General features: G+C 41.7%; 1 protein-coding gene across 1 annotated transcript in view; it reads left to right on the top strand.

Moving 5' to 3' along the window:
- Positions 1–26848, top strand: part of sorl1 (sortilin-related receptor, L(DLR class) A repeats containing) — an 80585-nt gene that overhangs the window by 47676 nt on the left and 6061 nt on the right. Inside the window, exons 11-42 of the mRNA XM_044032263.1 lie at positions 3196–3269; positions 4331–4419; positions 4831–5009; positions 5649–5835; positions 6774–6902; positions 7439–7524; positions 8077–8249; positions 8366–8497; positions 10038–10129; positions 10856–11102; positions 11185–11323; positions 11462–11635; positions 11777–11890; positions 11971–12093; positions 12859–12978; positions 13139–13264; positions 14630–14737; positions 14917–15048; positions 16849–16980; positions 17159–17293; positions 18157–18309; positions 18494–18664; positions 19791–19919; positions 21116–21242; positions 21440–21609; positions 22382–22494; positions 22594–22698; positions 23872–23938; positions 24997–25079; positions 25178–25268; positions 25370–25560; positions 26168–26287. Of these exons, the coding sequence (XP_043888198.1) occupies positions 3196–3269; positions 4331–4419; positions 4831–5009; positions 5649–5835; positions 6774–6902; positions 7439–7524; positions 8077–8249; positions 8366–8497; positions 10038–10129; positions 10856–11102; positions 11185–11323; positions 11462–11635; positions 11777–11890; positions 11971–12093; positions 12859–12978; positions 13139–13264; positions 14630–14737; positions 14917–15048; positions 16849–16980; positions 17159–17293; positions 18157–18309; positions 18494–18664; positions 19791–19919; positions 21116–21242; positions 21440–21609; positions 22382–22494; positions 22594–22698; positions 23872–23938; positions 24997–25079; positions 25178–25268; positions 25370–25560; positions 26168–26287 (4211 nt within the window). The remainder of the gene's footprint in view (positions 1–3195; positions 3270–4330; positions 4420–4830; positions 5010–5648; positions 5836–6773; positions 6903–7438; positions 7525–8076; positions 8250–8365; positions 8498–10037; positions 10130–10855; positions 11103–11184; positions 11324–11461; positions 11636–11776; positions 11891–11970; positions 12094–12858; positions 12979–13138; positions 13265–14629; positions 14738–14916; positions 15049–16848; positions 16981–17158; positions 17294–18156; positions 18310–18493; positions 18665–19790; positions 19920–21115; positions 21243–21439; positions 21610–22381; positions 22495–22593; positions 22699–23871; positions 23939–24996; positions 25080–25177; positions 25269–25369; positions 25561–26167; positions 26288–26848) is intronic.

Here is a 26848-nt window from a genome sequence, read left to right as displayed (position 1 = left end):
CTTAGAATTATTTTGTCGGCTGTTGACAGGGAAAACTTGGGGGACGAGTTCCACACCTGTGACGACCTCCGGTCCATTGAGCTGTCACTCCAAAACTCAGTAGCCAATCAGCAGGCAGCTTCCTTAAGCCCCACCCATGGTCAGAATAGCAAACAAAAAAAGCACAAGGCAAAGAACAAGTGTATTTTCAAACAATAAAATACAATGTTTTTGAATGATTAAATCGATGTTTTATTTGCTTCGTAGTATCAAGGGTTGAATGAGTGCATGCATTTATGACTCACTTTCAACAGTTTGGCAACAATTCCAGCTTTTATTGACTTTGTTCACCGTAAATGCGACACATCAGGTGCTGCGGTTCTCTTTGGGATCAGATCACTTCATATGCAAGTTCACCATATCCTCTCCAGCCTTCTGCCTCTGAAACATAGCAGGAAAGTCGCTGGTGTTACCTTAGCTTAGCTTCGTTTACCTCATCAGTGACAACAACAAACAGTGCAGGCGACCGTGCACTCAGAGGCAGGTCAGCGATGGCTCTGGGGCACATGAGAAAAGTTACATAGCTTTATTGTTGGTGCTCTTGCGTCACAACGTTATCTGTGTGGAGAACAGAAGGTGCCTGCTGGGAGACCAATATGGCCTTGAGTAGAGACGACTGTAAATCAGGTTTTCTGAGCCTTGCTCAGATTGCAGTGGACCTGCTGATGATGTTTAGACTAAATATGTATAAGCTGTGCTGTGCACATACTGAGTTAAAGGTGAACAACTTTGGATGCACTTTTACGACTAGTGTCTGGTCTTGTGTCAAAAGGCGATGTGACTAAACCACAGTGAACTGCTGAGAATTCTGTGCTCTGTGTCCTGAAACAAGGAGTAAGAGTAAGTGTTATTTCCCACTACAAGGACACATTTGCTTTATATTTTATTTATATGCATCCTTAGCCCCTTACTGACTGCAGTATTTTTTTCTGGTAGCATGAGTAGAGCTTTGAATCACTCAGGCTCCTCCGTTTTCTCTCACTCATGCTGAAACAAACATGCTGGCAGCAGAGTCATGATGTCAGTTTGTGTTTGAATAACGGGTGGGGAAGCCCAGATCCGATGTTGCGTGACGACTTTCAGGGCACATCAGGGCTGTGATCGGGTCACTGTTAACTTCATTGTTCGTGGTGAACCATGCACAGACGTCTCTCTGCTCTGGCAAATGAAGCACACATGCACCCACTTCTCTGCAGCTGCGTCTTAACAACAACTCTCTCACTCTCTTCATTTCCTGAATTCTACAACTAACTTCTCAAAAGGCCACCTATTTAAAGGTACAGGCACATTTAACATGATGCAGGGTCCTCAATATATGCACACTGGGCAGCAGTTTTTTTTCTATGATGGTAATGGTAACGTAAATGTGGCTATTTTCATAAACGGTGGTATTATGTATGTTAATATTTTATTATCACCCGAATCTAATGTGCAGTTTAGAGTACAGTACACCGCAGCTTGCATAAAGCATCAGACTAAACAAAAGCAGATGACATTGTATACAGTTGCTTGCAAAAAGTCGTCCACCTCAGTGCAGTGGATTTAACATGTGAAAAAATGTCGCCACCAAATGTTAACACACTAGGGTTCTCCTCCCTCCTCTATGTCACTTCATGAACTGTTATGAAAAACCAAAATATATATATATATATATATTTATATATGTATATATATGTGTGTGTGTATATATACATATATATATATATATATATATATATATATATATATATATATATATATATATATATATATATATGTATATATATATATATATATATATATGTATATATATATATATATATATATATGTATATATATATATATATATATATATGTATATATATATATATATATATATATGTATATATTCTTTATTAATCCCCTTAGGGAAATTATTTCTCTGCATTTGACCCATCCTAGAATTAGGAGCAGTGGGCTGCCACACTGAGTAGCGCCCAGGGAGCAATGGGGGTTGGGTACCTTGCTCAGAGGAACCCCAGCCCTTTCGACCTGGTGGGGACTTGAATTTTTGTTCTGGCCTGTTTCCACCGGCTCGACTCGCCTCGGCACGGCACGGTTAGATTGCGTTTTCACGAGCATAGTACCTGGTACCAGGTACTTTTTGTTGTACATGCTCAGACTGCCGGCCACTGAGTGCCGTCACAGGAAGAAACGTCTGACACAAGAATTAAGCCAAACAATGCCAGACTGTAGATCAGTTAAAAAGACTTAACAATCCTAAAAACTTGGCTTAATCTCCAACATTTACCAGGGAAATATCTAAAATCTCAATATTTAAGAGAGAAGTCGAGCAGCATCACAAACTCTGCGGCTGTACTATTTTTGTAGTGGAAAACCAACCCGTGCCGTGCCGTGGCGAGCTGGGACCATAGTGGAAAAGGGGCTTTATATTCTCACAAGCAGAGAGGACCACCTCTTTGTGGATATTTTGCAAAGTGTCTTCTATATTTACAATTTCTATAATGACTGAGAATACTTTACGTGATCGCTGTCAGAATACGAGTACTTGCCTGCAGTAACTTGAAGTGAATTTAAACTAAACAGTGGATTACACCATATGATCTTACCTTAACCTAAAGTAGTTCCACATCCATATTTTGTTGATTTAAGATGATGAAATACATTCATAATGTGCTGATAGTGAGTAAAAATCAGTTCAACCCTCCAGCAGTGATTCCTTTACCTCTGGCAGTGGGTTCTCCAAGCACACCTTTAAAGACCGTGGACCTAAGAGTCCAGATTTAGTTTCATATGCCCACAACAACTCATCTCGACTCAAGCTGATACAGATGGTGCTTTGCATAATGAATTTGAATATTTGACAGAAGAAAAGACTATTCATTTTTGGCCAGCACTAAATTTCAGCACCACAGAGGCACGATCGTGGCTCTGAGTAGTTAAAAAAAGTATCACTTTTCATATGGCTTTTTTCAGCAGAGGAAAGTATTTGTCAGCGTCTGCAATGGCGAAACACACACAAAGCCCTAACCCAGAATGCAATGGTTTGAGTTCTTTGGTTACACATTTTCCATTTGTGAAAGTGACAACAGCAGTAGCCACACTGAGTGTGTAATATCAGGGGGAAGCCCCGCTAAAGTCGGTGTGTAAAATGCCTTTTTTGTCCTCTGGCTGCAGGATCTGTGGGCAAGAACTTGGCCAGCAAACCTAATGTGTACGTATCCAGCAGTGCTGGAGCCCGGTGGAGAGAGGTCAGTACAACATGAGACACTAGAAAACACTGTCGGCAAATAAAGACAATGAGATTTGATCCATCTTTCCCCTTAATTCCTTTATTCTCATTGAATAATTTGCTTTTAATACTTTTTAATTCACGTATTATATAGTTTAAGATAATTGGTAATGTTGATGATGGACAGCCAGTACTAATACTGACTTTTCATGAAGGGAATTCACAGCAACTGGACTTCAGATCCTGGATGTCAGTCCAGTTGCTGTGAATTTAGTGACATGCATTTCACTTTTCATCAATGTCTTGTAAGTCTCTCCATATTTAATGTGTGTCCTGCCTTCTCAGAGTTGCACACGCAGGGTTCCTTTCATACTAAATGAGCGTGTGATTTGATGTGGTCGCCGTGTACCGATGTCCACTTCGGGGCCAGTGTGGACCCCAGTGGGCACGTTTGAATGAGAACATCTACTTTGGTGAACATGGACATTATGAATGGGCCTTAATGCTGCATTAGCTGAATAATTAATCCACCGTGGGACGACAGAACAAGCAGCAAACTCAAGCATTTGATATATTTTCAGTTTCAAATGTTGATGCGGTGCACATGTTAACCATCAGTCTTCTCTTGACTCGTCCAGTAGTAACACAACAGCATTAGCATGCATTGAGTTGACGAAAAATACCAACTAATGCTGCTTTGATAGAATCAAATAATTAGTTTTAAATGAATATGTAGAGTTTGACCCCAGACTCTTCTCATTTATAAATATTTATTCATCACATTATATAGTTATTTATTATTATAATTATTATGACCAGTCTTATTGTTTCCCTCATACGATTCATACTTGTGACACTTAAATCATAATGAAACACCGGGGAGTGGGATAGCACCCTTTTTCCTCTTTTGTGATTGGATCACATTCAGGAACTTTGGAATTAACAGTTAATTGAAAGAAGATTTTCTCTTGCAGATAAGTTGGTTATTTAAATTCGAAGATACAATTTGTTCACAGATAAACAGTTTTCTGCACGATACGTTCCGATAATAGTTAATTGCCCATGTGTCCTGTAATCTAGGCTCTGGCAGGCCCTCATTTCTACACATGGGGCGACCACGGTGGAATTCTGATGGCTATCGCACAAGGAGGCGCCACTACACATCTTAAGTAAGTCCAAAAAGGCTATTTCGATACTTTCCACGTCGGAGGAAAAGCTCAGAGGCAAAGTCTGTCGTTCAGTTTGTTGTAGCGAAACAGTTCCGTCCTAGAGAGGCTTGTCACACCTGGAATATTTCCAAATGAAATCCCCAAACAGCTTGAGGGAATCTGGAGAGTGAGTAACATTAAAGTGCCCCTGCCCCAGTGGACTCATAAAATAAGCATAAGCAGATTGTTAGCAGCTTGTTGTTGTAGTAGAAAAACAAACAAACAAACCTTCATTACACTGAAGAGTAATACAGTATCTTTATGTTAAAAGTAGCACTGCAGGCTGTTTACATACAGTAGGTTTGTGTTAAATGCTTCTAAAAAGGCTCAGACTCTGAAGGATGAGTGAAATATCAGCCATGTTCTCGTCAGGTTCAGCACCAACGAAGGTGAGACTTGGGCCGACTTTCAGTTCTCTGACAAGGAGGTGTACGTTTACCAGCTGCTGACGGAGCCCGGCGAGAAGAGCACCATATTCACAATCTTCGGTTCCTACGCAAACCAGAGACACAGCTGGCTCATCCTTCAGGTCAACACCTCCGACGTCCTGGGTAGGTCTGAAAATGAGGAGGTTGACACCCCCCCCCACCCCCCACCCCCCCAATCAACATTCACAATCTGATTTGTGAGCTTTGAAATGAACTCTAAAATGTGTGACTTCTTATTGCTTTAACCTTTGAAACCATGATATTAAATGAGAACCACTGGCACATTATATTGTGTCTTGAATCCCATGGTGTCGACAGCACCGTGTTCTGAGTTAAACAGATGACGGTTATCTCACCTGCCATTTTATTGAATGTTCCGTGCAGTTATATGATGGCCAGTTTGAATAAAAAGGTGACTTTACTCCGAGATTTATGTGTAAAACCTTAAAATTGTAGCTTAAATAACATTTTCTGAGACCTATCAACTTTTAATTGAGCTAATTCTGTTGAAATAGGGACAGTTTTGTATCAATAACAGTATAATATGGTGCTACTAGTATGTTGGATGTATATAGCAGATGTTGCTGTGTAAAGATTATGGTTAAATTTCTAATTGGGTAAAAAAGGAAGATAAATACACATGTGATGAGGTTTTTTAAACACTATGAACCATTTCTGCTACCAAATATCACTTAAAAGACTGACTGACAAATGGCCCATAAAAGGAGCTTAGCAAAAATCTTTTCTATATTTTGACCCTAGGTGTGCCGTGTTCAGAGGCCGACTACAAGCACTGGTCTCCGTCAGACGAGCGGGGTAACGAGTGTCTGCTGGGCAGAGAGATAACGTTTAAGAGACGAGCTCCTCACGCTACGTGTTTTAACGGAGAAGACTTTGACCGACCCGTCACCGTCTCCAACTGCTCGTGCAGACGCCAGGACTATGAATGGTTAGTGAACCGCACATGCTGCATTCCTCTGCTTTGTTTTTTTATGGCAATTGACATCTGTAATGCTTCCTTATTGCCTCTTTCATTATAGAGCTGTGTATTGTAACATCCGTATCAATGTCTTCAGGCAGACGACCTTTGGTTATATGCAGCATGTGTGGCCTTTTCTGCACATTTATGCCATAGTCTCAGGCCTTTTATCAGCCAATCTGAGCAAAATAGCATAAAAACAGTTTAAATCAATAAGACTTGCGTTTGCGAACAAGGACCTCTCTCTGTGGAGTGTGCATGTTCGCCACAGGAGTGCGTGGTATTCCTCCCGGTACTCCAGTTTCCTCTCACAGTCAAAAAACAGGCAGAGGATAAGTGCACGTTCTGTGTGTTTGCCCCGTGATGGGCAGGCAATCTGTCCAGGGTGTGACCTCTTCTTTTGCCCAGTGTCAGCGACTCCGTGACCCTCCTGTAGAGAGCGGCAGATGATGAATAATATGTCTGGGTGTGTAATGGCTTATGTTGCTGTGAAATCTGCTCTGTTGTACTTTTTAATGTGCCTGTGTGGTCATATAAATCGAGGAATCTTCAGTGTGAAGATGTTGCTGTGCTAAAAACAAATCAGTGGATCCAAGAAAGAGAAACAGGAGAAGGATTTTACTTTGAAATTGTACAGAAAGTGACTTTTATCATTGTCTTAAGATGGGTTTTTTTTTAGGTCAAGAGAAGACACATTTTCAAATACTCATTTGTTAGTTTGGCTGTTGATGGAAAATTGGAATTGGTCAATAATCTGACTCGGAACTCCCATAACATAACGTAACAACATAAAAATGCAGTTTTTAAATGTACCTCAGATGTTGTGAGTAATCAGAGGGCACTCACTATTGAACTTATTTTTCTACTCTTCTCTCTCTCTCTCTCTCTCTCTCTCTCTCTCCCTGCAGTGACTACGGCTTCAAGCTGAGCGAGGACTTGTCTCTGCAGGTGTGTGTTCCTGACCCCGAGTTCTCAGGTGACCTCTACGCTCCTCCAGTTCCGTGTCCTGTCGGGACTACGTACCGGCGCAGCAAAGGGTGAGCTGCAGTTAATGGACTTAACAGTACAAAAATGTGCAAACTTGACTTTTTTGGGGTTTATTAGTAAAAGGTCTGCTTTACTTTACGATCAACTGTTGTGAGGGAACTCTGAGGTGGTAGTTGAAGTGCTTGAGCTTAAATCTTTGGTCTGAAAGATTGTTTACATTATTGATTAATCTGTTGCTTCTTTTCTTGATTCGATCACACAATGTCTAAATAATATTGATTGTTTCCATATCCTCTAATGTCTTATTTTGCCAAGAAACAAAGATATTCAGTTTATTGTCATGGAGAGCAAAGAAGCTGAAAAAAAGTGTTTCAGAAACAAATGAAAGACAAGAGCACAATTATATACTGTAAACCTGCTTAGTGAAATATAATATGAACATTCGTTTAGTCATCTGTTTCTATGAGCTTATTAATTTTTTGCAAACAAGCCTTTGTTCTCTTGTCAGTACTGTTTCTGTGAGCCCTAATGTTGTTGTGTTTGGATCTGTTCGGTAATGATGAGAACGTGTCTGTTCCTGCTGCAGTTACAGGAAGGTACCCGGGGACAGCTGCGGTGGAGGCGATGTGGAGTCCAGGCTGGATGGAGAGATGCTTCCGTGTCCTGTCGGAGGTAAAACTGCACTTTATTAGATTCAATGATCTTACACCAAAGCACTTCACTCCACTGTGTGCATGTGAAGGCTTTAACTGAGATGCTGCTCGTTTACTTAAAATGGGGCGATGTCGTGCGTTGCTGAATTGCATTATGCATCCAGTGCTTCCCTTTGCTTGCACCGCGTGTGGTCGACGTTGAGAAATGTTGTCGTAGTGGTACTTATTGTCATTTAAGTCACATACATGGTACACAGTGAAGTGAGTAATTGGGACCAAGGTGCAGTATTAAAAAGTGCAGTGGGGGCAGTGTAGAATAAATGCTTTTTACTACACTCCTGCGCTGGTGCTGGATAGAACAACAATACTAATAATAATAATAATAATAATAAGAAGAAGAAGAATAGTAATAATAGTAATAGAATCAAGAACATTACACACTGCAGCTTTAAGCTTGTTGGTGCCCTGCACAAACTACAATACTTTCTACACAGACGGTATTACGGAGACGGTGTTAAAATGTGCATGTAAGTGTCTCACCTCCTCACTCGTGTCTCTTGTGACGGTGCAGAGAGTAATGAGTTCATCCTGTATGCGGTGAGGAACTCCATCCACCGGTACGACCTGGCCACAGGCACAGACCAGGCCCTGCCACTGGTCGGCCTCAGGGAGGCTGTGGCTCTGGACTTTGATTATGACAAGAACTGCCTGTACTGGGCTGACATCTCACTGGACACCATACAGGTGAGTGACTGCCTCCTCTGAGGGACTTTGCTTTGACCTTGAGTGTTGATGGAGGTTGATTGGTCACGTCTGCCCTGCACTGACTGTCCTCTCTGTGTCCTCTCTGTGTCCCGCAGCGTCTCTGTCTGAATGGCAGTACAGGTCAGGAGGTCGTAGTGAGGAAAGACCTGCAGAATGTGGAGGCCCTGACCTTTGATCCCGTCAGCCGACTGCTGTACTGGGTTGATGCCGGAGCACGGAAGATTGAGGTATAAGAGTGTTTTTGTGTAGGTATGATTGGCATTATTAAAATGCAGGCAGTGGTGTAGGTTACAGGAGCAACCAATCTTGACATATTAACTGCTGTAGCCACCAGGGACAAGCTGATTCATTCCCGATACTAAGTATTGTCTCACCTGGTCCCAATACTGACCACAAACACTGCATCGGATGTCAGAAAAATAAAAAATCCAATACAATCTGAAAATATGAGGTTAATGTTCCACCAAGCCCATCTCTACATGCTGTAGAGAGACGTTTACGAGCACCGTCATGTGACCAGCATGTGAGTGAGCCTGTGGTATAGAGCTCCGGCCTTTGGCGTCACAGAACCACACAGAACGCCTTACGACATGCCCCCCTGACGGGAAACAACACGGTTCATCCCATAGACGTATACAGTCGAGAGAACATAAATCAGGCAATCATGTCAGAAAACTCCTCTCTTCGCTGGCTGTTTCCATCATAAACGTGAAGATGGTGGATAGTTGTGATGCCCCGGGATGCCAAAACAGTCAGAAACAGGGTAACGGGGCAGACATGGTCGAGGTGATTCACTGCTGTGAAACGTGCTCGGGGCAGTGTAATGTACAGTAAATCACTGCTGTGTTAGCGTCGCTGTGCAGACTTGTCACGTGACGTCCGGAGGAAGGAAGGAATTCAAGGCGCTACAATTTGAGGCACATCTGAGTCGTGATCGTTAAACACAGCGCTGGCAGGCTAAAATAATCCCTAGTTAACAACATTAAGGATCTTTTGTAATCTGTGCATGTTCACAACCTCAAGCATGAGAGTGAGATTTAAATAAGGAGGTGAAGGAGTAGGAATGTGTGGCTCTGCTGTGAACGGTGAAACACAGAGAAACGACAATGATCAGTCAGATTTAAAATTGGCTAAATTTAAAATTAGGATTCTGCTGACTTGTTATATGTACCTAAATTAATGATTAATAAATAAATAATGATGATTCTGAATCCCCTGATCCTGATCCAGTGCACTCTAAATACACCTGCATTTAGCAGCTTTGGCTTTAAATACGTGTTTCCCTGACAACAACTGCACTTTTGAATCCAGTGTTGAAGAACTGGAAAATCCAGACTTCAACCCAAGCTAACCCTGGACTGATAAACATTGCAATGGTTGCAAATACTATCAGATCTGTGCAAGGGGAAGTCATACCTGAAATGTGGTCCTTTATATTAGAAAAATGGGTTTAACTCATACAACATGTGTATGTAATGCTCAAACATGACTTGAATAAACCTGGTGTAGTGACATTGATTAGGGTTACACTCCAGGTTTAAGAGAGCTGGTGTAGGTCACACTTTATACTAAATACTTTAACCTGTATTGTAAGTATGTTTTTTTTCCTTGTGTTATTATGGCTCTGTTCAAATAAAGTGATTGAGAAGCAATTATAAAAATCAAACAGTATTTTGTATTTAGATTCTTTGTCCAGCTGTCCAAAGGTTATTGCAGCTGTTACACTGAACATGATGAACATATGCAAACGATTCACTGTGTTTAAAGGTTTCCAACCCTGATGGAGACTTACGCCACACTCTGCTCAACTCATCCATCCTGGAACATCCTCGGGCTCTGGTTCTGCTTCCTGGAGAAAGGTAAACAAAATTAGACAAGCTCTAAGCTATCAACAGTTCTTACACTATGGTGTTCATGTTTCGCTCTTTCCTTGTCTGTTCAGCAAATTCATTCAATTCAGCCTCATTGCGCCGCCTCCCTTTCCTCTCCTGCCTGGTGTCTCTTATTGGGGCAAACAAGGTTTCTTTATTTATCTTTATTTCTTCCTGCAGACAGTCTCTCTTGTATATGTGAGGAAAGAGTCATTCAGGGCTGATCAATCAGGAGCACAGCATTGTAGACTCTTTATTAAGTATTAAATGAATATTATTCTTAATAAATCTAATAATTTGTTTGTTTTAAAACTCTTCACAAATTGCTATGTGGGATAGTGATAGTAAGAAATAATGACACGTCGTCGGCTTTCATACAACCGATGACACTGTGTTTATCCCCTTTGTGTACACAACCCACTCTTTGACACACTCAAAGAGAGCATGGCTGCCAGTGTGGACCAGGAAAACCACAGATTTTCTTGAATTTGGAAGGTGAGAGGTTTAGAAAGTGACTCAGACTTGAGATGAAGTGGCCAGCATATTCTCAAGATGCTCACATAAGATGACATTCATTTCATTACACATCACAGTTGTGTGTGTACCTCATACAACCACACTTCAAACACCTGAAGCGTACCTTTTAAGGGTCCATGTTAAGGATTAAGTTGGATTAATTCCACTCAAATTCATGTTGTAATTTTTTTCCCACAGTCTGATGTTCTGGACTGACTGGGGAGACAGAGCGGCTGGAATTTACCGGAGTTACATGGATGGAACCAACGTGTCTTGCATTGTGTCAGAGGGCGTCCGCTGGCCCAACGGGATCACAGCTGATGACCACTGGCTCTATTGGACGGAAGCTTACAGCGATCGCATCGAGAGAGCTGACTTCACCGGGGGCCAGAGGAGCGTCCTCATGGAGGGGCTGCCCCACCCGTATGCCATTGCTGTCTTCAAGGTGAGCCAGTAAAAACCATACATGGAAAAATCTGGTTCAGATTTCAGATTTGTTTAATAACTGACTGAATTATCTTTTTTAGAATGACCTGTACTGGGATGACTGGTCCAGAATGGGAATCTTCAAAGCTCCAAAAGTCGGTTCCCAGAACAATGAGCTGATTGTTGGTAGATTAACAGGAGTCATGGACCTCAAGATCTTCTATAAGGGGAAGAATCGCGGTAAGGACCACACAAAGGAATCCAAAAACAAAGCAACTAAACTCCAGAATTTAGCAGGAAAATAGAAGAATAAGCAAAACAGTTCAGTTCATGAGAATTCTCCGAACGCTGTATTTCTTTCCTCACTGTGTCCACCAGGTCATAACGCCTGTGCTGACCAGCCCTGCAGCCTCCTCTGTCTGCCTCAGCCTGGACACCGACACACCTGTGTCTGCCCAGATGGTGCGCCAACTGTAACCATGCCCAACGGCGAGCTGCAGTGCCAGTGTCCCACAGGTTACCAGCTGCAAAATAACACCTGCGTAAAAACTGGTGAGACAAAAGCACGTGCTGCAGGGTGATAATGTGCTGTGAGATGATGTATGATCTAATCTCTGATGGAAATAAGGCCTTCATGCTGAGCTGATGAATTAGTCATGTTGCATCTGTTCCTTTTTTTTCCCCCCCAATCAGAGCACAGCTGTCTCCCCAACCAGTACCGCTGCTCCAATGGCCGCTGCATCAGCAGCATCTGGAAGTGTGATAGCGACAATGACTGCGGAGACATGAGCGACGAGCAGGAGTGTCGTACGTATTCACCAGCTTAACTCTGGTCAAAGTGAAAAAAAACAACATCCTTCATTTCTTTGTGTCCTGTCCACTTTCAGCCACTACGACATGTGACCCATCCAATCAGTTCCGCTGCGTGGCCTCAGGTTCCTGCATCCCTTTGGCCTTCAAATGTGACCATGAAGACGACTGTGGGGACAACAGCGATGAAGAGCACTGTGGTAAGACACAGTGACTGTAGTTAATTCTCTCTGCAGCAAATGCATGTATGCGTCAGTAGTGTTGACAGACTGTGCACTAATAATACAGTTAAAAACACATTTGACTGTATGTTAAGTTTTCACTGCATAAAGTAAACATCCTCAGAATGGATGGCATGCTGGTTAGCCCTGGACCTTCACTGCAGGAGTTTTCCCTGAGCTGGTTTGTTCATTTTTTTGGGTGCTTTTTTGTTTTTTGAGTGTGAACTAATTTATACAGGGTTAAAAATCTGATTATATACATTCATAATGATTTATATTGTACAGTTCTTGTGTAAAGACTGCATTTTAAAGAAAAAACAATTGTTGTTGTTTTTGATTAAAAAGATTAGAGACCTGTGGAACTCCACAGATTTCTAAATTTCTGCAAATTTCTGTAGATTATGTTCACAATTAATCTAGTAATCGTCTGGTCCATAAAATATCAGAAAATGTCAAAAAATGTTGATCAGTGTTCGACAGTTCTGGAAATGATGATGTTCTCAGATGTCTTGTTTTGTCCTCAAACCAAAATGATTTCTTTGTTATACGGAGCAAAGAAATGAAGAAAATGTTCACACAAACAATTAGAAATCTTGTTTTAATTGTAATTGTTGTGTTTTTTTGTTGAAATGTTGTATTGCAAAGTTAACTTTTTGTCACACTCCAGAATTATTAAACTTTTTCCGACGTCTAACCAGTTTCCCGTGAACTCTATCCTAACTGTATCACTGGTACTTCTCTCAGAGTCTCACCAGTGTGGCCCAGGGGAGTTCACATGTGCACGGGGAGTTTGCATCCGCGAGGCATGGAGGTGTGATGGAGACAATGACTGCAGAGACTGGTCAGATGAGGCCAACTGCACAGGTGAATGTTCAAGCTGTAGCACGAGTCGTGAGAAAACCCTGTGTATTTGCTGGTGTAAAGACTCACACGTCACGTGAATGATTAATATCGCGTGTGCTCATTCTAGACAATCTTTATCATCACCTTCACCCATTTTCACCCTTCTGTCTTTGTCCCTCAGTGGGCCACCATACATGTGAGGCCAGTAGCTTCCAGTGTCACACCGGTCACTGTATACCACAGCGCTGGATGTGTGACGGTGATGACGACTGCCAGGATGATTCTGATGAAGACCCGAGATATTGTGGTGAGTCAGCAACACACACACACAAGTTCACACAAGCCGTATGGTCAAATGTGTCATTTGGTATTTAGAGAAATGTAAAAAATATTCAGTGAGATGTATTTTTAGAACTCTTTTACTATACAGCGTTTATGCAACGGCTGCTTTTGAGAGAAAAAGACTGGGCCAAGAATAGATTCCTGAGGAACCCCACAGATTTATAATTGTTTGGGCTGTGTTTGTTGTGTAATAAAAGTTTTGCTAAAATAACATCAAGGTCATGAATATTCATACAATTACATCCTTTGAACATAATATGTTTGTAATTATTATATGAACGTGTTAGCTAAGGAAAATAAAAAATAAAAAGGTTAGTCTGAAGAAATGCAATTCTTGAGTCTAGCAGCTCCATTTGCAATGTATGGCAAAGCATGAGATAACATCTAATCACATAATACAAGTAGACACAATTAGAACTGATCACACAATACAATTAATTACACAAAACAATTACAGCAAAGAGAGAGAGAGACATGGACTGATGGCCAAAAGTGTGCGATCTGATCCTATTAAATCAAAAGATTCCCCACAGTAACTGCATTTATATTGAGATACAGGCATCGATTTATATGACCACATTTATATCCAGTTAACTTACATCATTATTTCACTGAGTCTGCCACCATGCAGTCTTTAAATCATTCATACAGAGAGGCAGTCATGGTCAATGGGTCTGCACTGTCATAGCGTTGTTAGATATTTGCTGCGAACTCAACAAACTTAACTGGCCTGAGAAATAACCCTAAACTAAGGAGCATAACTTATTATCAAGTTATATTTTCATTTTTTCTCTGCCCATATTGTAAAAGTTTTTCAACTTTGTCAAAGTCACGAAAGAATGTCTCATGAGTTATACTTTCTATTTTCCTATGTCCACACCTCATAATCCTAACTCATAGCCATTTGTTCTCTTAGATGTTGAAAGAATGATTTGTATTCTTACTCTTTTTAACCTTAATAATAAGAAATGAACACATTTCCATTGAAAATGAAAATGCAGCTCACATACTTTAACACATAAGGTCCTTTTCTTCAAATTGCATTTGAAGACTCATCTTGAAAGTATCTCTACTTTATAAGTAATTGATCTTAAAGCTTTCAGAAAATGAACAGTTGCAAATATGGCACAGTCCTAATAAAAGCAGGCCTGTAAAATGACCAGTTACAGTGAGTGCTCCAATTTAAACGTAACATATTACTCACGATTAATAATTGGCCAAAAAAACTACTTCAATAACTCCAGAAGTCTGAATATTTTCTTACTTGCATAAATCAAATCAAGTAAAAACCTTTCTTTATTATTAATGTTACATGATGTGTTTTTTGAAGGAACTCGGTGTAAAGGTTTTCTCTGCTCCAACGACACCTGCCTGCCAGCGACTGTCCACTGCAATGGTATCAAGGAGTGTCCAGATGGCGCTGATGAGCACAACTGTGGTGAGTGACGGCTCGGTTACAGGAAGAGACGCAAGGCATCGATTTTAAAAAGACACACTGAACCATGCAAACTCCTGTTTTAGCAGAATGCACCGTACTTACTAATGTGTACTATTTAAATACGCAGTTTAGTTGTGAATGACGTCAATTAACATTTCTATATTATCTTTCACCCACAGACCCGCTGTGTACTCGCTACATGGAGTTTGTGTGCAAGAACCGAGCCCAGTGTCTGTTTCAGTCTCTGGTTTGTGACGGGATCAAACACTGTGAGGACGGATCGGATGAGGATGCCGAGTACGCTGGATGTGGTGAGGAGCACAAGCACTCGCATGCCTGCACTGACACCGAGTTATAGAACTTTATGATCCATAGAAAACTCCTTTCATGCTATAAACCTGATCAGTATGTTTTGGGGAAAAGGGGCAATGGGATGCACTGTCCTCTCAAGATCAGCTTCCGTCAAGCTGTAGTGCATAGTTTTTAATTAGAAACCAATGTCCATTATATTCAAACCACATGAGTTCACACAATGCTGACATGCAAGAATGATAAAAGCTACACTAGTAAAATAATACAGCAAGACAGCAGTGATCTTTAGGTTAAGGAATTAACCTAGTTCTCTGTTACGTGAGTGACTGAGGTATATTGAGATTAATTTGAAAGAGAAACGGTTGGAATATGGACCATGGTTTGTCTCTGGGAGTGGATTGAGTCTGATGTCTCGGCTGAAAACGCCACAAACTACCAACGAAAAGTTTTTTCCTGAGGCCCTGTTCACACTGGATGCCTCTTGTGTGCAGGGAGAGTGTTCACACTGCACGTAAGAGGTGTCTCGCCTATTTTTCACGCAGTTACCAGCAAAAAATTGAGAATAGAGCAAATATCTGTTGAAAATGATCCTGACATTGTTATTAAACCGACACCTCTTATTGTAGTTTTAGTGTCTACGCTGAATCTGAATATATGAAGAACAGAAATCATAAATTTTTATGGGTCATTATATTTTCCATGGGTCCTTGAAATCCTTGAAAGTTTGTGGATTTGCAGAACAATGAGCGAGTAATGTTAAGCAAGAGAGAGCAAATTCCAAGATCTCTGTCTCACCAAAGAAAATCCCAAAGACTGACTTTGACCAAGATCTCAAGGACAATGCCTTGTCCAGATGCAGAGCGTGCTGCAAATCAATAAAAGTGGACGCCGTGGGAGAATCTGCTCTTAAAAAGTTATCCTCCCATTCAATCCTTTAATTTGAAGGAATCGTTCTTGGAAAATCCTTGAAAGATCCTTGAATTTGATGTCAACTAAGGTGTGGGAACCCTGTTTTTAAAAGTACGTTAGCAGCTGTGCAGATTTCCCTGTCTCTCTCTCTCTCTCTCTGTCCCATCTGAGGTCCAAGTGAACAGAAATTGAGATAAATCAGAAAATGAAGTCACAGCCAGTGTGAACCAGGTGTAATCTCATAGTCTAGACTTGAGCAGGGCCTCAGCACTGACACAGTTAACAAGAAGAGGACATCATGTGTTAACGCTGAGCTGGACTGGTCGCACACTTCACTGCACCTCAATACTGGCTCATTTGTGTGTGTGTGGGCAGGGCGTGTTGGTGTGAACGTGTTTACGCTGCAACAAGCTGTAACAGCTGCTCTGTCTCTCACAGAACTTCTTCTCCAGCAGCAGATCATCATGTGATGTCATTCACTTCTCTACAACAAAAACAGACTTTGTGGGTCCGAGGTAAAACATGGGATCCTTAATCCGAGCCCAAACACACAAGTGCCAGTGGGCCTGGTCAGGGATTTCCAAACGTTGCATCTCTTATACAAAGCCAATCAAATTAGATTAAAGAGGATTCTCACCCAAGTTGTTGTTGTTGTGGACTAATATTGTTGTTGAGGGCCCCCCTCTCATCTCAGATCCTGTGGTCTAACCTGTTTGTGTTAATCAGAGGAAAAAACAAAGAAGATAATAATTATTTTGACCTAAAATTCCCATTTATGCTACCCTTTCTTCACGTTTTCCATTCATACATTTATGTATGAGTTCCCATTGTCCTCATGTTACGCTGTTCACCTTTTAAGTGACCTAATGTGCTTGTGTGTTTCCCGTCAGCCACACCGTCTGAATTTGGAAAAGTGTGTGACGCCTACACCTTCCAGTGTGCCAACGGAGTGTGCGTGAGCCTGGAGTGGAAGTGCGACGGCATGGACGACTGTGGGGATTACTCTGATGAGGCCAACTGTGGTGAGACGGGAGGACTTCACACACTAATGTCCCGATTACACCCAGAACAAAAGCTGCACTAATGAATAAATACCATTATTGTGTTCTGCTGATGTGTCTGTGAAATGAATGAGTGCAGTAAAGTTGAAGCAGCAGTGTCGGGTTTGTCACTTCTCCCGCGTGGATGTGTGTGTTGCAGCCGCTCCCACCGAGGTTCCTGGCTGCTCCAGGTATTTCCAGTACGAGTGTAAAAACAGTCGCTGTATTCCCACATGGTGGAAGTGTGACGGGGAGAACGACTGTGGGGACTGGTCTGACGAGGCCCAGTGTACAGGTACAGCTTTCATACATCAGTGAGGTCATTGAAATACTACTGAAAGGAGGTTTAGGGCACAACCCATTGAGGAACTCATTCAGCAGGTCAGATTTGATCACTCTCTTTAGTATTAGAATTTGGAATTTAATTTTATTAATCCCCTTGGGGAAAGTATTCCTCTGCATTTGACCCATCCTAGAATTAGGAGCAGTGGGCTGCCACACTGAGTAGCGCCCGGGGAGCATCGGAGGTTGGGTACCTTGCTCAGGGGTACCAGAGTTTGACCAGTTTAATGCCAGCTGGGATTGCCTTCACATGTTTGATGTTCTCAGTCAGACTCTTGTGGCCAAAATGAGTATTCTAATACCATCTCTGACAGTTTTTTTCCCTTTCATGTCTCTGATAGTTAGCATTTGTGATGTTTATTATTACAAACATGCTATTAAGAGGTAGTATGGGTCGCCCACTAACCTACAATGTGAATGGTTTGATCTCTGGCTCCTCCAGTCTGTGTCACTGAAGACACTGAACCTCAAAGTGCTCCTGGCAGCTGTGCTGACAGTGTGTAAATGATGTGCAGAAGAAAGAAGAACTGCTGCATATAGATGCATTGTATCAATGTGTGTGTATGCACGCGCAGCAAAACCTTAGTGTGAGGGCTTTAAAATGATGCCACAGTTGCCTGCTTTCACTGCCTGTTTGGTTCTCATGAGTTTTTCATATTTATTTGTAGTTTTTAGTTTGTCATTGGTCTAATAAAAACTGAAGATTCACCCTAACATCCGTCTGCTCACTTCACATGAGTGCTGTATGTTTTCAGGTGTATGGATACAGCTTCTCTCTATCTCACTGCTCGTTTAACTTGAATCTCCCGCCTCCAGGTGGCGTTACTCCTCACACTGTGGCCCCTGGTCCTTCCACCTGTGCCCCCAACCGCTTCCACTGTGGCTCTGGAGCCTGTATCATCAATACCTGGGTGTGTGACGGCTACACTGACTGTCCTGATGGCAGCGATGAGCTCGGATGTCCCACAGGTAAAACGTCTCTGCTGAAAAGGATCCGACAACTTAATAGTCATAGCTTTTATTTTACATAATGAACACCAGCATCTTCCTCCCACTCCCACAAACCCTAATCCTACAAGCAGGAATATTAAAATGTTTTGTAATTCAACAGATGAAGTAAAACACACTTGCTGTATGTGTATTTCTGTGACAGTGGTGAATGGAACTGTGACTTTGGCCCCAGTGCCCACACTGGCCCCTCCTGCCCCTGGACGCTGCAGCCGCGGTCAGTTCCTGTGTCGTCGACCCCCCCACTGCATCCCTGACTGGCAGCGCTGCGACGGGCAGCTCCACTGCGAGGACGGCTCTGATGAAGCACAGTGTCGTGAGTCTCCCCCGTGATTCCACCACAGACACAAAGATGCCAGACAATGAAATTTGAAAATCATATTTTACTGTGAAAAATGTTACGGATTGATTCACACGACCATAAATCCACCACACATTCACAATGAATGTCAGTCTGTCCTTTATCCTAAAATCTGTGAATAATTTAAGATCAGCCTTCAGCTTTTTCGTCCAAAAAAACTCATATTAAAGAAATAAATTACACACATTAAGAATTATAGTTCAGGTGTGTTATACTGCGTATGGAGTGAAGAACCAGTTCTTAAATGCTTAAATCTGCCTTTGCCTTTACTTTAAGTGCATTATCGACTCTGAGGGGAAGCTTTTCTTCATCTGCTGATGTCAACCATGCGAAGAACCTACAGCTAAGAACTGTTGATGTGTAAATCTGAAACGGTTTACAGTCACACGGTTAGCTCACAGTCAGGCGTGCTTTCTATAAATAGCAATGATGTCATTCTGAGGCTGCTCTCCTCAGAAAGTGAGTGTCCAGAGGCTGAACATGATTGATGAGTGTGGTAAAAATACAAAGCGAGAGTGTTGTCTGCAAACAGCCACAGTGACACTGAGAAAATGTTCGTAGCCTCATGAAATTAAGATTGAAATAATTTGGAAACGAGAAGCACGACGACATGGAGACGTCTTTCAGGGACTGGTGAAGTCGAGTGTAGAGAGTCTGCAGCTGCACATCAGAAAACTTCAAACTTAGAACAAAGGAAAAAGCTCAACAGAGACTCAGACAGATTCCTCCTAAATGTTGTTAAGGTCAGATCTTTGTCTCCACGAGGAGCCGCCTGTTCTCTGCCAATCAGCTCTGTCTACTCTTAATAAATCCAAGGTTTAATTTACTTTTCCTCCAGCACTGTGAAGGTCAAATGTCTGTGTCCACTACAGACATGAGCTCTTTGTCTGTGTGATGTTAGTGTAATCACATTACATTTGTCTCTTCTTGTGATTTAGATGAGTGAGATCTCTGTTCAACCACTCAAAACAGATGAGTGTAAATATCTGTGATGCACATGAATCAATAACAACTGTATAAAACTGCCGTTGTCCCCTCCATGCCTCCCCCCACGCCTCCCCCCACCTCCATGGCTGTTCAGCCACACGTGGTCCTCTGTCTTGTGCCAACGGGTTCCGCTGTTCTGATGGTGAAGCCTGCGTGCTGGACGGCGAGAGGTGCGACGGCTTCTTGGACTGTACCGACCACAGCGACGAGGACAACTGCACCTGTAGGTCCACACAACGCTCCCACTGTGACCCTGTGTGTTTGTATGTGAATATGAGCTCCTTCAGTAGACCGTGAAGGTGCAGCAGGTTCAGTTTTGTAATTAAACTCTCAATCCTTGTTCGATATACAAGTACACATACTTATACTCAGTCTGGAAAGAGTCTTATTGGTACATTAACTATTAACTAATGAGAAGTATTAAAACAAAGCCCTGGTATTTAAACAGGGTGTCTGCGGGGTCTTAAAAAGTATTAAAAAGTCTTAATCGTGATTTCATGAGGTATTAAATGTTGTCCATAGAGTTTGCATGAATGTATTTATTTTCCTCCCCGCGTTTGTGCAGGCATGCTCGCCCTGCTAGATCGGTTCGGGGGCCGTACACGTGACGTTAAGCATCTTCTCTCCTCCTGGCGTGAAATAATCCAACAAAATAAACTCCGAAATCGCCAGACATGGGAAAATATAAGTTAGCGGACTGGTTGGAAATCCCTGAATTTCAGCTATGGCTGAAGCCTGTTACTGAGAACACCCGGGAGGCTTTTTGTATATATTGCAACCTATGAGTTCCTTTTATATAATTGTGTTCTATAGATTTAACTGCAAATGATGTTTTGTAAGTTAAATATGTGTTGATTGAAGTAGCGATAAGATCTTAAGATATTTTGAGAAGGTCTTAAAAAAGTCTTAAAAAGGTATTGAAATTCACTTAACAGGCATATAGCCTGTTAAGTGAAGTTAAGTGAAGTTTTTTGTTAGAAGCACAGAAGATAATTTCCCACACATGTCCTCGTCCTTTGACTTGTAGCCTTTTTTTTTCTTACCAAACTCTGAGCACCGACAGGTCGTTCTGTCCAGACGTCTGTCTGACATTGTTATGCTGTTACAGGTGTTCACACTGGAAAACATTCACACTGGAATATATCAAACGTGGTGGGGGGTCCCAATGATTGGTGTGATTATATTCTGAGGGGCTACAGAATTTAAATATGTTAGGGGATGAGATGAAGAACAAGCACGACAAGCTCACCACATTCTTTAATTCAATAGTAGTGCAATGCTGCCACCTACTGGTTTTTAGCGTGCACTTGCACTTTTGATCTCCAAAGTGAACCTGTAGCCTTTGAAAAAAAAAACCTCCCCCCTCTCTCTCTCTCTCTCTCTCTCTCTCTGTCTCTCCTGTCCCATCCCCCTCAACAGTGGACACCCTGGTGTATAAAGTCCAGAACCTCCAGTGGACACCAGACGTTGAAGGTGCCATCACTCTGACCTGGTCTCGTCCCAAGAACCTTCCCCTGGATTCCTGTTACTTCCTCATCTACTACAGGTGAAGTCCTCTATATCAACAGAACCAGAACCAGAACTGCACACTGTTAGGAAAACATGGGACATGTGATAACATTCAATATGGTGATGACACTGCGACACAAAAGCATTGAGTCTTACTCTAGGTGAAGTGCTGTGAACCCTGTGTCCCCCTGATGCCATCCTGTCTCATTTGTCCTCCGGTCTTTTTGTCTCCAGAGTGGTGGGCGTGCAGCAGTGGACCATCATGGACACTCACAGCAACAAGACCAGCTACAAACTGACCGTGCTGAAGCCGGACACCACATATCACGTGAAGGTGCTCACTCAGTGTCTCAGCAAACTGCACAAGACCAACGAGGTGATCACAGTCAGGACGCCAGAGGGAGGTGAGAGTCACACCGACCATATTTAGGATTGAGGCGTGTCTGCTGTCATCATGGTTCATTAGCTGGAATCATTTGCCAGTGAAAATTGCAGTAAAATCAGGATGTACGCCAATTAACGGCTTCATTGCTGTGATCGTATAATTTCAAGCAGCATGTGATTTCTTTCAACAAAGACATGGAAGAGTACGGCAGTAACAAAAGTAATTCCGTACTTTCTCACTGGAAACAAATCCAACACAATCCTTTCCGTTCAATAAATAATAAATCTGAACAGACATGAGTGAGTATCGGTCTTTTCTCTTGTCCTCTGTCCTCCTCCCCCTGCTTCTGCTGAGTCACTGTCTGCAGGTGACATTTACAGAGGGAAAAGGGCTGGTTTGTCGCAGACAGCAGATATTTTTAGTAGAGTTCACTGGATTTATGTCAAACGAACCTAATCCCAGAGTTATCGCTGAAGCTTCCTCGTAAGAATTCGCTACTGCAGTATGACTTCAGTAACTGTGATAGTTTTGTTTGCTGCTCCACATCATTTTTGTTCTGAGACCATTCTATAATAATGTGTTTTATTTGAATAGCACTTTTTAAAGCAAGGTTACAAAGGGTTTGATATAATAAAATACAAATGATATACTGTATAAAATAATACAATGAAATATAGATAATAAAAAAATTTGATTAATGGAAGACATTGAGTCAGACATAATAAGACTTATTATGCATCTTATAAATATACATAATGTATAATGAATGTATGTGCATGTGTGTGCTTCAGTGCCTGACCCTCCTCAGAACCTGCAGCTGTTATGTGACAATGGTGAGGATGGGACAGTGCAGGTCTCCTGGAGTCCTCCTGATAAAGGACACGGCCTCATCAGGGAATACATTGTAAGGATTTCTTCTTCTTCATGAGTAGTGTTTTTTTTCCGCTGGTACAGTCTACACTCACAGACTTAATCACTCTGAATGTTAAATCTTCCACACCAGGTTGAGTACAATGAGCGTGGAGGTCTTGAATGGACGTCACAGAGATGCACAACAACCAGTACTGAGGTGAAGGAGCTGCAGCCGGACACACTGTACAGGTTCAGGGTGAGTCTTTCATACATACACACAACATGTTTGCTTACACTTCACTTGAAGTTTGACGTGACACCGTCATGAACATGTCATAAACATTATAAACAAGCCATAAACGTTTATGACATAACGCTTCTGTCATTAAGGCTCATTTGGTTTTTGTCATGACAAGTTAGGGAGTTAGGGTTAGAGTAAGGGTTAGGGTTAGGGTTCATGTGTCATGAGAGTGTAGTGACTTCACCGTCACTACTTAACGCCTACGGCCCAACACTTTCACAAAATATAAATGTATCCTGAAAAAAACTAGGGTTGCAAAGGGGTGGAAAATTTCCATGGGATTGGGAACTTCGGTTTGGGAATTTTCTAAATATTCCAAATAAACTTTCCATGGCAATTATGGGAATTTCTGCAACTCTAAACATAACCCTCCCTCACATTAATACTTTGTAATAGCTTTACCTGAAAGTCTTTACTCTAGTAAAATGTGCTCACACTGCAAAAATGTCCTGATTTAAACAAATCATGTACTTTTGAAAAATGTCCTTGTTTACAAAAATTCCTCAATTTCTTAACTTTCTTACCAGAATCTACTCTTATAAAAAAAAGTCCTCTCTTTACCAAAATATCCCAATGCCACCAGGTCTATAATTATTGGAACATTTTGTTGATCCTTTTTTCTTACATTAGGCTTGTACGCTCAAAGGAGAGGAAATTAGTATAATTAACGATGAGATGAGTATTTCAAGCAAAAATCCTATTGGCTAATCACAGTGGGTTATTTGATTGGTTTGCATCCTCGTTATGATAAATGTCATTTCTTATAACTCATACAGCAGGTTTGGAGCATAATTTGTCTTCATACCTGAAAGAACATAATAAATTGTGTCCCAAGAAAAGGAAACGTAACGTATTATTGTCGAGTGCATTGAGAAATGTAATTTTTTTGAGTTGTTCCTTGAATTATTGGAACAAATAAAAAGTATATAAATGAAATGAATACTTTACGAAAGTGAAAAACACCACATAGGTGTAAGAGTTGGTATAATAACACAAATACACACAGTTCTTCCTGCCCCATCACTATGATCAACAGTAAAACTGGTGATTTCCGCCACCATTACAGTCATAATATTATCATGTACAGTTTGGTATCAATGTTGACGACACTGACATGATGATTGACAGGTGGCAGCAGTGACCAGTCGAGGCATGGGAAACTGGACGGAGGTTAAATCCATCACTCCTAAGAAAGGTAAGATGAGTGTCTGTCTCCACACTGAGACAAAATCAATCCCAATCAGTCCTGCACTGCCATCTGCTGGTGTTCAGCAGGTATTGCAGGCTCAGTGCAGGTGTGCCGTGCTTGTGTCCTTCATTAAGCACACATGTTTCTGTTTTTGGAATGAATTTGTTCCAGTCATCAGAAATAGCCTCACCAGGCCACTTGAAAACCACTGGCGGCTCCTTTGGTTAAACCGCCGACCACATGTTTTCACTCGTCTCCACACAAATAAAAAATGTTCCGCTGAAACCGCTGAAGTAAATGAATTCCCACTAAAGTAAAACCTTATTAAAATCCGGCTCTCGCTTGCAGAAGCGTGTTCATTATAAATACCCACACTGGAGCTGGTGCTTAATAGCACAGTAAATCCATCAGTACTACACCACAGTCATGGCATTATCATTATCATCGCTGCGTGAAAATGAAAACAAGTCACACTCTCAGTCTTCATTGACACATTTGGTTTGATTGTTTTTATGATGTTTCATAAAATGAAGGAAGGAAGGGGACTGATATTCACAAGACCCCTTCCTTCCTTCCTTCCTTCCTTCTTTCCTTCCTGTCTAGGACTGTAAGTAATCTGATAACTATTTTTGATAAATTGGTAAATAATCATCAGATAATTACAATTGGTGTTTCTCAAACTCAAAAATGACAACATGCTAAAATGTCCTGTTTTGTCCACAAACTACATATCAAGTTTACTGTGATATAAGTGCAGAAAGAATTCACATTATGAAGCTGAAATCACAGAACATATTGTAGTATTACAAAAATATAGAATAAATAATAATAAGATAATGCAAATATTAATGATTCATGGATGCAAAATGGCTCATCTTATTGATATATTGGATAAGGTAAATGAAGATAATAAATGTTCTTAATTGTGAGGGGAAACTTCCTTTTAAAAAACATTTTACAATGTTCTTTTAGTCACTAGAACACACTTGTTAGTACAGACTCTGTTAACGTGTAGTAAAGTGCTGTGTTTACTAGCGCGTTGTCCTGCTGTGTCTCTGCTGCAGCGCTGCCTCCTCCCTCTGTGATCGCCGACAGCATCACCACCGACTCCATGAGTCTTTCGTTCAGCCTCAACTCGCAGTACAATGTAAGAGTCTCTCTCTCTCTCTCTTTACGACGCCTAACGAGACTGTTCCGTGTCTGCGCGTCTGACCGTGACTGATGCGTCTCCTGCGTGTGTTTAAGGTGAAACAGTACGTCGTGATTCTCTCATGGCAGTTTGACAAACACGTCAAAGAGAGCAAGAACTACACCGTAAGAGAGGGGATCCTCAAAGGTACTGTTTATCCATTATCATCGTGTCTGTGAATTCAAGTGACGCAGTTGCTTTATTTATGATTTATGTGGAACTTATGTGGAGTCATTGTTCGTTTACAGCTACAAACCTGACAGCAGGGACGGTGTATGAGGTGGCAGTATGGGCTCACACCAGCATCGGGGACAGTCCCACCGCACTGTCTCATCATCAGACCGCCGGCACCCAGCCAGAGAGACCCCTCCTCAAAGCCAGGGCTCTCAACCAGACAGCTGTGGACTGCAGCTGGACCATCAGTGGACCTCCTGCACAGGTACGACAAAGCTGCGAAGCCTCTAAGAGAATATTCTTTGGACTTGTGAGACAAAACTAGAGCTTTTTTAAAGCATATGTTCATGGACAGAAAAAGAAATATATCTGCTGTATCACATGGAGCTTTTTTTAATGCTGCTTGCTACATCTGGTTTCAGGTAACATAAAATAACTTTTTTGGAGCGGGGGGTTGGAGGTGTGTAACTGATCAGTAATTCCACAATAACATTTTATTATTATGAAGTCAGGTGATATGAGAGTGGATGTGAAAGTGCTGCACCTCCTGTGGGCTCTATTTACAGTCTTAGGCCTGAGGCTTAGTCTGGAACAGTTTGTGACAGCTGCAATGCTAAACCTCTGTTGCTCACGCGGGGAGTATGTCTGCTGTGGAGCTTCTGATCTCTTTCTGGAGCTTCTGGGGTCTTGCATTTGAAAATTAGAAATACTCCTACTCAACTAAATGCAAGGACTCGGTTTAGTTTCTCAGAAATGGATCTTATGTCTTAAATGAGGTTTCCTTTTGTAAGCCCATACAACCACCACTTCATTGAATCAATTAACAATTGAGTGTACATGGTAACTTTGTTTTTGTGTGTGTGTGTGTGTAGATGTACGGTGTGTTTTATGCCACCTCTTTCCTGGATCTGTACCGGAGTCCTCGTCTGGTCCGCACCACGTCTCTCAGCCTCACAGTTACAGTGAACAGTGATGAACAGTATCTGTTCCTGGTAAGTCTTTGGGATCTTTATAGACTGTTCCACTCCAAGTTAACACTCAGTGCCTTCGAGTCTGGAAGTGTGATGAACTTAAAGGTCCAATATGCAACATCTGCCTCACAAGCTATCAATATTGTCTATACTCTGTGTTTACCTTCCTCACAAGACGACCCCATTTGAACACTTTGCTGTCATTTGTGTCCTGTTCACTTGCTGAAAACAGAAAGCAGACTCCAGGATGCTTTGTCTACAGTGTGTATCGGACAGGATTAACTTCATTACTCCCCAAAGGGGAAGCTTGTTTGTTTCATGGACATCGTACAGCAACAACACAATGCTCAGCATGTCGTAACAGGGATGCAGCAGAGACCATGGCAAGCGCATACAGCCATTATAAGAAATAATGGCACCACACATGAACATCAACATCAAAAGGGCCTGCAGAAGCTAAACATAATGTACAGAAATAAAATATGCCGAATTACACAGTGTAAAACCATACGATAAAACATCACCAATCAACAGCAAGGGTCAGCAGTTCTTGTTAAAAAGTCTAATTGCAGCAGAAACAAA

This window comes from Solea senegalensis, linkage group LG8 (assembly GCF_019176455.1).
Source record: "Solea senegalensis isolate Sse05_10M linkage group LG8, IFAPA_SoseM_1, whole genome shotgun sequence".
Taxonomy (NCBI): domain Eukaryota; kingdom Metazoa; phylum Chordata; class Actinopteri; order Pleuronectiformes; family Soleidae; genus Solea; species Solea senegalensis.
Note: the sequence above shows the minus strand (reverse complement) of the source record. Positions and strands in the feature narration are given on the sequence as shown.